Source organism: Crassostrea angulata, chromosome 6 (genome assembly GCF_025612915.1).
Source record: "Crassostrea angulata isolate pt1a10 chromosome 6, ASM2561291v2, whole genome shotgun sequence".
Lineage (NCBI taxonomy): Eukaryota > Metazoa > Mollusca > Bivalvia > Ostreida > Ostreidae > Magallana > Magallana angulata.
In genome coordinates, this window is record NC_069116.1 from 57906172 (window position 1) to 57919126 (window position 12955).

The 12955-nt window shown below is 31.8% G+C and overlaps 1 protein-coding gene across 1 annotated transcript; it reads left to right on the forward strand.

The window, feature by feature from the left end:
* Positions 1 to 1708: 1708 nt before the first annotated feature.
* On the forward strand, positions 1709 to 8174 carry LOC128189149 (uncharacterized). Its single transcript, XM_052860637.1, has 9 exons — positions 1709 to 1784; positions 3101 to 3173; positions 3552 to 3634; positions 5403 to 5459; positions 5652 to 5708; positions 6044 to 6190; positions 6498 to 6649; positions 6776 to 6923; positions 7013 to 8174. The coding sequence occupies exons 3-9, from the start codon at positions 3571 to 3573 to the stop codon at positions 7180 to 7182; spliced, it is 795 nt and encodes a 264-aa protein (XP_052716597.1). The 5' UTR covers positions 1709 to 1784; positions 3101 to 3173; positions 3552 to 3570; the 3' UTR covers positions 7183 to 8174.
* Positions 8175 to 12955: the final 4781 nt, after the last annotated feature.

A 12955-nucleotide genomic window follows, 5' to 3' on the forward strand; every position in this document is an offset into this window, starting at 1 on the left:
TGTTATTTTGTGGATGCTTCGGTTTCGGTTTCAGTAAGAAGATAACTTTTTTTAAAGAAAGCGGTACAGTTTATTTTAATATTTGCCCTAAAGTTCAAACGTTGTTTATATCTCTCGAAAACATGCAAATAATATGAAGAATACATGTGTATATTAAGTATCAAGGTATACACCTTTATCGCATTTTCAAAAAGAATAATGACTTCAACATGTTGTCATATTTCTAAGATGCAGTCAAAAACAGCACATTTTATCATAGTTTATTTGAAGAGAAAAATGTGTCCGCAGCCGTCGCCCAGAACGAAATTTATATATCTTATGTGATATCACATGATAAAGTTATAATGAGAATTTCATCGTGAGCGACAGCTGCGGGCATAACTTTTTATTCAAAAACATCATTGAAAAAATTGGTGTCGTTTGCTTAGTTTTAATAAAACATACGGAAAATGCACTGTTTATGACGTCACATTACCGTTGTAAAGTCTAATCAGGAAACTATTTTTAATAAAATCTTAATTTATTGGTATACTTAGGTAAAATAATGAGACCCTTCAATTGTTTGTTATATTTTTAAAAATCCCTTAAAACAGGAAAATATAACTGAAACTGTACCTAGTTCTTTATTTTTGCTTAGGATGCAAATTCATCGGGGGGGGGGGGGGTGGCTTCCCACAAATGCCACGAAATTAAGTCATCACAAATGCTAATTATCCACAGTATCTAATAGAAATAAAACGGTTTAATACAGTCACCTCACCTATTCTCTCCGTGCCAGCTGTTTCATAGGGTCCTATTAAATCGCTTCCACCTGCCTCAATCTCTAACTGTTTCAATTGCTTATCCCAACAATTTAACCCAGGATGAGAGAGCTCCACCCCTGTGCTTCTCCTCCATGTTGGTTTTGCTTGGTCAATTTTTTCTCCCCTCTTGGTGTCATGTCATTGCAATGGAATATGTCTTGGTATTCTCCATTCATGTCCAGCGGGCACAGAGAGGGTAGGTAAGGCGAAATGATCTTTAAACGTTTTGTTTTATGTTGACTTTTTTCATTTCTATATATTGCCCGTAAGTCCCACTTATTTGAGTTGAATCACTCAAAATCCCCCACTCTTCAATAATGTAAATTTTATATATATATATATATATATATATATATATATATATATATATATATATATATATATATATATATATATATATATATATATATATATATATATATATATATATATATATATATATATATATATTTATATATATATATTATAAAAGTATTTAAATTATGGTCACAAAACAAATGAGTATGTGTACTGCTTATGTTTACGAATGGTTAACGCAACAAAAATTGTTTAATAATATATCATGTTAAGTTTTATTTTTATACTATATGTTTAGTATTTTAGTTGCACAAACTATAAAGATGACAACAAAGAATGCAAGATTAAGTGATATCAATATATATAAGAGAGAGAGAGAAAGAGAGAGAGGAGATAGAGCGGGGGTCAGTTCTATTTAAAACTTGTTTTATTTAGCAACATGCTTTTTATCTAAATTTTGTAACGTTAAACGTTCAAAGCAGCCTGTCCGAGACAAAACCTATTTCGAGTTCTCTCCCCTTCTTTAAATGTCCTGTAATGCAGAAGCTTTTTTATAAAGCAAAGTATATATCATACGAACTTGACCTATATTTTTCTATTCTTAATATAAATTTTGTATATCTTTTGTATATCTTCTTTTTGCTTCATTATATTTGGAGAGTGAATTGATATACCTACAATCAGGTAGGTTGTTTAATTTGGTGAAGAAACGTACAATATCAGTAAAAGGCTTTACTTTCGTTTTTAAGTATATTAAACTAAAATACAAATATCTAGACATCAGGAATAAATTCATGTTTATCTACAGTGCACCGAGTTTAACAAAGTATATAGCCAAGATTAAAGATATACATTCAGTTAGTTCATCAGATATACCCCACAGATTTCTGTGAAGATGACTTTAGTAGTGGATGTATGACTTTACCTGTTTGGAAAGGTTAGGTAATTGAAATTCATGATAATCGTCTATCAGATGATTTTGTCTTACACACAGTTTTGTGGTCATTGATAACTTTCTTTTTCATTCAGATAATGAAAATATGATATAAAATGCTACTTTTACTGACGTTGCTTAGAGCAGTTGATGTGATATGCTGGTTAATTGAATTACTTTTTAAGAGACATATTCGTTTATGTCGAACTCAAATTTTGAATACGCTGTAAAAAAATATTATCAGAACGTTCTGTACGCTTCGTCCGTGTTATATATAAGAAATGAACCCGGAAGGCGGACTTTTGCACCTGTATGGTAAACAAGAACATAAATCCCTACGAAGTACAGCTACAGTGTACAAAATTATGTCAAGGGCAAGAGTATTATCGTTTATACCGGGGTTTTTTTTATATTAAGATACTATATTGTAGCTATTATAAATTAAACAAGATTTTTTATGAAACTGTACTCTTATCTGCCTTTTGTAATCTACTTTTAGTTGTTAGTTAATCCTACTGTTCTCCATTTAGGCAATTCGATTACTATATAGGAACATTTGAAGCGTTAACAGATCGCTACACAAAATTAAAGAAAGGTATTCTTGTTGACTTTTGAAATTTAAAAACTCATTATGACATTATTACTATCGACAAACACTTGTGTTTAAAAATTAGATAGTACGTTGGCTGAAATGTAATCAATGCGCGAAGCAGTGTATCAGAAAATTAAGTATTCCCCGCATTTACAGCAATTGGTATTCCTCACTTTTACAGAAAATAAGTTTTCTCTTGCCAAAAACTGCAGCGCTTTCTCTTTCACTTTGGAAGTTTGATAATAGGAATTATGTAAGGTAGGTTAACTATCGAAAGTTACAAACGAGCGACAAATACAAACAAGGACCATTGGATTGGATTTAAAAAACATGCATTCTGGCATAACCTCCCAATGCATCTTAAGTGACGTGGTGATCGAGATGTGAGCAGCAGGTCAAGGTACTGAATTAAATGAAGGTATTTTTTCAAATTATAATTACATTTTATCTCAAAAAAATTATTTCATTTTGTAGGAAGTTCATAAAAGTCATTGCACCTCAACAATTCAAAGGTTCCAGCGACATATAGAGATATGCATCTTAAAAGGTTAAACAGGCATTCATAATAAGTTTCAACAAATATTAATTGATTTTTTATTACATGTTAAAATTGAAGTGACTACAAGTAAAAATATGTTTCTTTATAAAAATAAATTTTTATGTTTTAATTATTTGATTTTTTAAAAATATTTTTTGCATACATTTTAAAAAAAATTCTCTTCTCTTTGAATTAGTCAAGCAATGTAAATATTTGTAAATTATTTTTTTTTAGTCATACTTTTATGTTAAGAAAAATCAACCTATTTCCAATTATTTTACATAGAGGCACAACATTTTTTTAACCGATTCATTAATAAAACATTAAACTTATGATTAATAGGAGTTAAAAATATAAAAAAAAAATTTATATTCATTTTGATTTCAGCGATGGTATGTAGAAAAATATGAAAGCACTCGTCTTTGCTGCCATTGTCCTTTGGATTTCTTCGTTGGCAATACAACAATCGGGTAGGCAGCATTAAAACAATTAAACAACAATTAATTTATAAATACGGTTATTTAGTACGTGATTTTTCGCTTAATATATACAGACTGTGGACAAAAGTATTCGCACGGTGAAGGCGGCCATTTCGTTTATCAAAAACACTTGCTGGTAATGAAACCTTTTTTTGTAATATTTTGATTGCACATATTGAAATGTGCATAAAACTGCAATAAAATATCTAATTTTTTCTGAATGATCAATTAAATGAAGAAAACAAGGCGTAACTTTAATATTTGGTGATACACCCGCGGGCATGTTGAATCGGCGCACTCTTGTCGGAACTGATGCATGCAGGGTTTTTTTTTTCGTTTTTTTTAAACAAATTTCACGGTAAGTAAAGTCAAAATGTCGAAGTGTTTCTCATATAGTACATCACCTGATCTAATAGTGTGAAATGACTTTTAAGTTTTCTTTAATTACTAACCAAACATTTTCTATGGGGTTTAAATCGGGGGACTGTGGAGGCCACCCCAGCGTTGAGATGTTGGTGTTAATTTTGAAAATTGTGGAAATATGAGACCGATGAACAGGTGCATTAACATCCATAAATAAGTAGTTACATGCATTATTGGGGAAATGTCTTGCTAGCACAGTTATTATCTAAAATATGTATGTATTTCTCGGGGTTAATGTTGCCATTAATTCTACAAAGCGTACCTACGCCATAATACGAAATATATATACCAAGATCATGACACTTATTTTCTTACTAGTTCCAGGGAAAATACAGTCTGGCAGCCAGGAATCGTCCTTCTTTTACCATATGTAAACCCTACAGTCATTTTCAATGATAATTTGACTTTCATCGGAGTAAATTACTTTTTTCCAGTCATTTTCAACGGTTCAAGTTCTTTTTCTTGCACACTCACTGGTCTACGCACTCGTTCACAGTTAACGGTTGACGGTTTGTTATTGTCATTTTTTCATTTCACATGATCTGTCACTCGGAACCGTATTTTCTTTTTACATACACATCTTTTGTAACCATAACGTTTCAAACTACGCCAGCTTGTTTTTGATGACGCATTGGCATTGTTATTCTCGTTAAACTTACTTGTCACGTCTTACCCCTTCGTATGTGTTCGGATTGTTTTCTTTATCGTTGCTAAGTGTGTAATAAATCCAGAGGTGCTCGATGTTTTCTTTACAGCCCTGATTAAGCTCAGTTAATTATCGACCCCTCTCATCAACTAGCAGACGATAAAAGACAATAATACGTCACTGTTAATGACCTTGACTTTTTAAATATATTTTGGGTGATGGATTGAATCGTGCCTATGCAAAATAAGACATCCCGATTTGTACAATACGCGAAAACGCGTTCAAAAATGACGCAATAGTGCGAATACTTCTGTCTACGGTCTGTAACATTAACGACTTGAGAAGGGTCATAACATCAAAGGAAAAGGCATAATCCAGAACTTTTTCGTTTTACTCCTTGTTCTTAATCTATACTGGTACAGAAGGATTTGGATAATGGGAAAATAAATACTTATATTTTATCGAATACCAAAAAAAGATAGTATGAATAAATGTACGCACAGTCTTAAGCATTTTGCGTACAATATTCCAAATAAGCCTTAAAGTTTAGAAATTATATTTTTATCCAACAAGCACAGTTTACCGATTGTAGATTTTAAAAAGGTGTTAGATTCAGAACTACTATATGGCTATTAAGTAAGTTATTAAAACAATACTGATCTTTTGATATGTATTTTTGATTGATTCTAGATGGACCTTTACAATGTGTGATCATCCAAGACAAACAGGGTTTAACAGTACCGTTTAGTGAGTGGAACGTAACTACTCCGACTTTCTCTGAGTTGTGTTGCATTAATATTTCACCTAAATGTAAAATTATTCAAAGACTCTGAATACATGTCTGTGTACACACAAAAGAGCTTGTACGTTTGTATTATTTTATAAGATAGTTACAGATAGGAAATTGATTGAAGTAAGTTTATAATGTTTTCCTTACAGATCCTCCATCGTTTTTGACCTCCAACAACAAAACACAATGTCAAGTTTATGGGTCAGGTAACATAAAAGTATAATACTGGATCTGGAGTGTATAAAGCAATATATGCTGTATTGCTAATAGATTATTTACATTAAAAAGTTCATTTTTGCAAAATTATTTAAGATATAAAATTGGACTTGAAGTTTTTACTTGAGATTATCAGTTATTGACATAATATAACAGTCCAAAAAATTAATGTGAAAAGTATAATTGAGCTTGATCTACCAAAGCGGATCCGTATTTCAAAGATATATCCGACATATTAGAAGAAAGCTTTTTATATACATAAATGTATCAAATATATGAAAGATATGAATTGTGGAAACACTTAGTAAGTTCTACTTGGTTTCAGGACAAGAGATGCTAAGATGTGGAACGTCAGATGTGTACATAAAACCTGAGTGTGTCTGTTCTTTCTACAACGTGTATGAGGCCAAGTACCACAATTTCTCATCTTGTCCTAAAGGAGAGAAATCAGATGATGTCACAAAATTAAAATGTAGGCCAGAAAATAAAAAATTCTAGTACATAAAAGGCAAAGTTCAAAGTCATGAATAATATAACATTTTGAACAAGGAATATCTACTCCATACATTTATGTGAAAATTGTTTAGTGTGTTCCCTAACTATTAAGTTAGACGTAAATGTCTGATGAAGTCACTTTTTTGTAACAAATTATGTGTTCCAATGCAAGTATCAGAAATTCTCTGAGAAAACCTCTGTTTAAAGGATGAAAAATACATGACAAGAACAATGGACGGTTTTATGATATTCATTGACAAAATAATCTATATCTTGTTTTTTAGGTCCTGATTGCTTGTTGTATAGCTGGAATAAAAATGGACCTTGTATCAATGGAGGTAATCTAACATGTAAAGGGAACGAAGTGGCCCCTAATATTAAATGTCTGTGTCCACTGAACTACAAGGGAATGTTCTGTGAGGAAAAAATAGAAAATGTTAGTAGTTATTCTTCTTTTAAGATCCTCTACTTAAGAATATAAGGATAAAAATCTATTATCTTCATTAAGAGTTTGTTACGTTTAGCTTAAAAATGTGCTTGTTCTTTATTCATAAAAAATCAGGTAACGAGAATATGTGATAGAACTTCAGTCTCATCAACAAAAGGCCTGGCAAGGTGTGACTCGACAAGAATGGAATGTGTTACATTCAGTAGGAATCGTCGGTACGCTTACAAATGTCAGGAGACTGATACCTCCCAAGACAGAAGAGGTGAGAGCAGACAAGTTACATTTATTTAAACATCACTTTTAAAGTATATATTTATGTGTTTGAAATTAAAACAATCTTCATTCTTACAGGATTACCGTTGTGCGTTGACACAGAAGATACCACACAATTACCTGTTAGAGCCCCAATTTACCCAACATCAATGAATCCCACTGAGCAGGATCATAGTTTAACTTCATCTGCAGATATAATTGTGTCTACATATGTTTTAACATACATTTCACTATCGTTACAATTGTGAGATCCTAAACTGAAGTGTATTATAAACAGTGGATATATTGTGCCCGCTAAAATACAAAACATCCATGATTGTATTTTTTATTCAAGTTATTCAACAAAAATGAAATCTACGTACAAACTATCATGGATCAGCGCAATAAAATCTATCTCACAAGATTGTAGATTTTTGTACTTTTAATATGCACAAAAATGCAACATTTCGACTAATTTAATTCGTATTTTTCGAAACCTTAGGCCATATTTTCTCCCAAACCTTTTAAGCAAGAATCTGCGTAAACATTCAGTAATTTGTACGATAAAAATAATCTCCATGCGGAAGAGAATAGAATTGTCAAATTGTTATGAAGTCAATTCAATATGTAACTTTTCCACACAATATTAATGACCAAAATATATCGCAAGAAGGAAGAAAATTATATATTCTGAAACCCTTGTTTGATTTCTAAAAGCATTCTTGTACATGTACTAAATTTTAAAAATACATTAAGGTCGATTATTTGAGATGTAAAGTTGGCTATTTTCAAAATATATCGTACTTGTATACATTGAACTCAAATACATATGAAAAAACTCTTATTCGCATTAAATCGATGTGAATTTTACTTGTTTGTATCGTAATATGGTGTTCAATCTTTGTAAACGGAAAAGAATTATATAGAGAAAAGGATTTTGTTTGTGTTTGTTATAAATTTTCTTTTTTTTAAAGAAGCCTTTACAAGCCTCTCTGAGTTATGAGTCTCGATATTAGAATTATAGTATAAAATCGTGTACATTATATTGTAATTAAAAGGTGTGTAGAGGAAATTATGTGCCGTAAACTTTTATTTCCGAATATATATTTAGTATCTATGCACATTTATTTTTAGAAATATCAAAGTGTTTTATTTTAAAGGTTTTAACCTGTTTGTATGGTTAATTTGCAGTACTACTTATTTTCAAAATTCAAAATGTTTAACCGTGTGTGTGTGTGTGTGTGTGTGTGTGTGTGTGTGTGTGTGTGTGTGTGTGTGTGTGTGTGTGTGTATAATATTTGTGCTGATACATATTTCATTCTACAGAGCACATGTCTACAACCACTTCCTGTGTAAACAAAGCAATTGTTATTTCTGCCTCCTATGTCAAACACTAAATTTGAATTCAAAATTCTTAGCTGCTTCAACTCTTAATGAGATGAATATTCTTTTTAATAAAATTTATGTAAATTGATAACTGCCTTCATAGCTACTTCTACAGCAAAAAATTAAAATTTGTTATTTATGTTATATCATTTTGTGTTTGGCTGCTATTTACACAACTCTAACTAAAACATATCGTATTTTAAACCAGATTTTATATAACAAACATAACAAAGAAAGCGCAAAGAGAAAACTGGTTTTGGTGGCGTAATATTGCGCAATAAAAAAAAGTACGATAAGATGGGTTATTCACCTCAATTACGACTTCTACATGAGCAATACAAAAATGTTTTTCTGTTTTAAAAGAGAAATTTCTAAAAAGCTGCCTTGAAATCTTACTAAAGAATGTGACTGGACACATTCATTATTCTCTCGGAAAGGAAATAGCGTTGTTCAGTCAATTCCATCTCAACATAGTCACAAGAAGAATGCGTCATGGTTTTCATTCAAAAATGAACTTCTTATAAAAAGGTACACATTCTAAGAAAAAAATAACGAACATTTTGATTACGTGTCTTAATTACAAAAGTACATCTTTGGATCAGATAAATCGACACAAATGAAACCTACCGAAACAAATCTTTCTAGATCTTGTTTCATTTATCTGAAGGAAATCAGACAAAATGGGTTTTTACAGGATTCTCCATGTTAACCTAGTGCATGTTTTCATTATCTATTATCAGCTTGTATTTTTCATTGCGTCAAAAAATTCCCGCCAGTGGAAAACCCACAATATTATATCTAAAAAAAAATGATTTAACGTTCGTAATATTAAAGTGATTGTTTACAAACATTTAAAATGCCGAGTCAGGGAATTCATGCACCGAATCATAAAACCGCATATGATAATTTAGTCGACCTCTTTTTTTTATTCATATGAAGCAGAACTTATTCAAAATCTTGTACATTAAAAAACACACGCTTTTGCCTTCACCTGAATATTCAGGTATATCGACGACGTATTATTTATCATCAATTGATACTTCCATACTCACGTCTACTCGATATATCACAGCGACCTTGAAATAATAGATACCTCAGAGTCTGCATCATCTGATTCATATTTGATTATTTTTCTGAAAAGACATATTGAACAACAAAACTTTTTTAAGGTCAACTTTTCTAACTTATGTAGTAGTACACCTTATCACCTACAGATAGAGTTTTTGTCTCTCATTTAATTCGATACGCAAGGGCAAGGCAAGCTACTGACAAACAAGTTGATAAAACAGGGCTATCAACAGTCTCGATTGAAATCATCTTGTCGTAAGTTCTATGGTCGATACAATGACCTTTTCAGCAAATACAATCTTCCACTGCGTTGCATGCTGACTGACGTTTATCATACTTATTGTTAAACCATAATTAATCATTTTTTTGTCTACGGATTTTTCCGCTTTTTCTAATTACGACATAGAGCACACAGCGGGTATGACCGGTCAGCAAAGGATGCTCACACCTACATGACACTTGATCCTAAATCTATTTTTTTAAGGTCCGTACTTTAGATTTTTCCTTTGGATTTTGATTTTGAACACTTTTCGTTATCACCACATATCATGTTCAACATTCTTAACATCTATCTAAAGTTCGAAGAGCAACCAAATGGTTACAAAAAGAAATTAATTTGGTTTTTTGTCACAGTTAAGGGTAAATTGTAAGTTTTGAGTCTAAAAATTATAGATTATTTTCCTAAATTATAATTTAACGCAATGGTTTAAAATGTGTCACTGTGTATTTTATCTTTTGTTTACATTTTTAACAGCAGCTGCTTTATTTCATGTAGTCTGTTGGTAAAGATAAACAAAAACGCAAGATCTGCCAGAATACACATGAACACTTATTTTCAAAATTGTCTTCAAAAGAGACATACAAGTGTAGAGATTAACTGCAGTCTATTATAAAACTGTATTATGTTGTCTACGAGTTTCTCTTTTTCCATTAGATATATGAACCAAATACAAAAGCTTAATTTGAATTTATATAGCCAATTAGAAATTGTTTTAACCACTGTATATTGAACACAGGCAGTACTTAATAGCCTAAATGTCCAAGAGAAGATAAATCTTGCACCTTAAGAAAATCAGAAGGTAGCACGTTAGTTTAGCCGCGCTATATTTATGTGAATGACCAAACAAAAAATATAACTTATGCAAAAAGGCAAAATTGCAACGTAAAAAGAAAACACAACGTTCAATATCACGAAATATTATAACCAAATACATTGTCTTTGAAGAAAAAAATTCAAAGAGAAAAAACTCCTCATGACAACAATTGTGAAAGACTTGACAGTTTACAAAAAGTCGACGTATTCTAAAACTGTAATTATCCTCCATCCTCCCTCTGAATTGTTTAATACTCACCGTGTGATCACTAGTAAAACGAGTAGAAGGGAAATCTTTATTCTAAAGAAAAATAAGGTACAACAATTCAAATTAATAAAATTTGCATGATACTACCGGTATTTATATGTCTTCTTTAATTCTATTTAATAAAAAAGTGCGGTATGAAGCCTATGGTTTTTTTTTAATGTTTTCAATCTTTTTTTTTTAATGATGGAATACTCGTTCTTAGTATGCAGATTATATATTTTGTGAGATAAATACACTAGCCTACTGGACTTGATATACTAGTATACATCATGACCATAGGGACAGAAAAAGTTGTTGTGTAGTGTTTCCTTGAAACATATGAAATGTAGAATTATTTAATCACTTCACGCCTGAAACTGGCACGTAGCATCGTTTTTGAAAGTTGGGGGCCAGACTCATCCAAAAAATCTTGACAAAATAAAAAATAAGACTTTCCCAAAATCAAAATCTTAATCGGGGGGGGGGGGGGGGGGCTGGCATAGTATTTATCTTCAATTTCAATCCTAATATATCAATTTTTGACATCCTCCAAAAAAGTGGGGGGGGGGGGGGGCAACTCCATGTTAATTCATTTTTTTATATGTAAATTTTAAAAAATAACTTGCTACGAGAAAAAGTGTGTGTGTGTGTGTGGGGGGGGGGGGGGGCAGGCCCCCCTGGCCCCCCATGATGGTACGTGCCTGTGAAACTTAAAATATCAATGAGTCGTGGCTCGCCCAAACTTGTATTTCAGTATTCAGCTATTGTCGCATTGTCATAACTTATACAACGAATGCCCACAAATTTCTTAATGTTAAAAATCGGCATCAATCGTCACGTCAGGTGTATAATCTAATTCTACAGACAGTCTTTAATCGAGTCTAGTACGACAAGAATACGATGTCTGTTCGGCGATATACGATGTTTTTTGCGATAATAGGACGAGTTGTGGATGTACGAATTTTGGCAATTAAGAAGCGAATTCGTTGATATCCTCCTCCGAACAGATAGACGAAAGACAATTTTTTATGATGTTCTTAAGAATGACTGCGAAAATGTTCAACTGAAACACAATTTTCCAACGAATTGTTACAAGATTTTACGAATATAATTTGGTGTGTTAATTGATAAAGTGATTAATATGATTAAAGTATTAACATATAAACGCTTACCTCCAACATTAGTTAAATAATTGAATCGTAGTAATTTTTCAAGAGATATATTGTGACAATGTTTGCAACTGTGATTTTTTTAAATAACTTGCGGACGGGCTTATATTATTGTAATTATGAACGAACAAAGGGATCGTTATATTGTTTTAGTCCATGAATTCTTTAAATGAACATAAATCCAGCAGTAGTAATGTTTAATTTTTTCTGTGAATAAGATTATCAGAAAAGAACAAAATTTATTTTTAGAAAAGGGAGAAAAGTATTTATAAAATTTCGTGAGACAAGGTTTTGTAAGCAACTTAATACTAATCGATGTTCTTGGTAATCGGAAGAGGAAATTATTGCGAAACACTGACCATTCTCCTAGTGATGTACGTAATTCAGTGTTATTCATTCGCTAAGTCCTCGAATCGCACTCGCCCCGAAGGAACTCACAGAATAATCGGGGTACATTGTACAATATTTGTAGAATCGTACGTACTACTATGTTTCGCGAGTTTCTACAAATGTCGAAGATTAACTGGGACTATGTGCACAAGTGCAGTGCAAGCTTCGTACAGTCTACTGTTGGCACGGTTGTTTTGAACACAAACGCTGTGTTTGATGATTTGCTGCGATGAAGGGGGATATATAGCCTAGAAATATCTATACGATGAAAGCCGAACAAGTGCGATTATTGAATTTGTACGATAATATAGCTCAAACTTGTAAGATTTGGACAGGGGCTATCAAACAGAAAGTTCGCCTACAAATATCAAAGATTTATGAATTTGTTGTATATTAACACTATGTTCAAACCCATATACATAACATTTTTGCTGGTATGCAATTTTCATTTCAAGATTATTTTGTTGAATTACTGTTGCGCATTGACACGGAAGATAGAACAATTAGACCTGTGATAAATTCTTCTATCAGCAAAGAAGCGAGTGCAGGTCAGATTGAGATAGGTTAATACATTGCAGCAGTAATATAAACAGGAAAAAAAACATAACAAAGAAAGCGATAAGTAGAGAACTGGCTTAATAGTAGCACAAATGTACGGGTTTTTCTCCCTAACATCGCATTGAAGGTAC

Coding starts and splice junctions, on each gene's coding strand:
- LOC128189149 (XM_052860637.1), top strand. CDS start 3,571: ATGAAAGCACTCGTCTTTGCTGCCATTGTCCTTTGGATTTCTTCGTTG. Junction 5,709..6,043: donor ATGTCAAGTTTATGGGTCAG/GTAACATAAAAG, acceptor ACTTGGTTTCAG/GACAAGAGATGCTAAGATGT. Junction 6,650..6,775: donor GTGAGGAAAAAATAGAAAAT/GTTAGTAGTTAT, acceptor ATAAAAAATCAG/GTAACGAGAATATGTGATAG.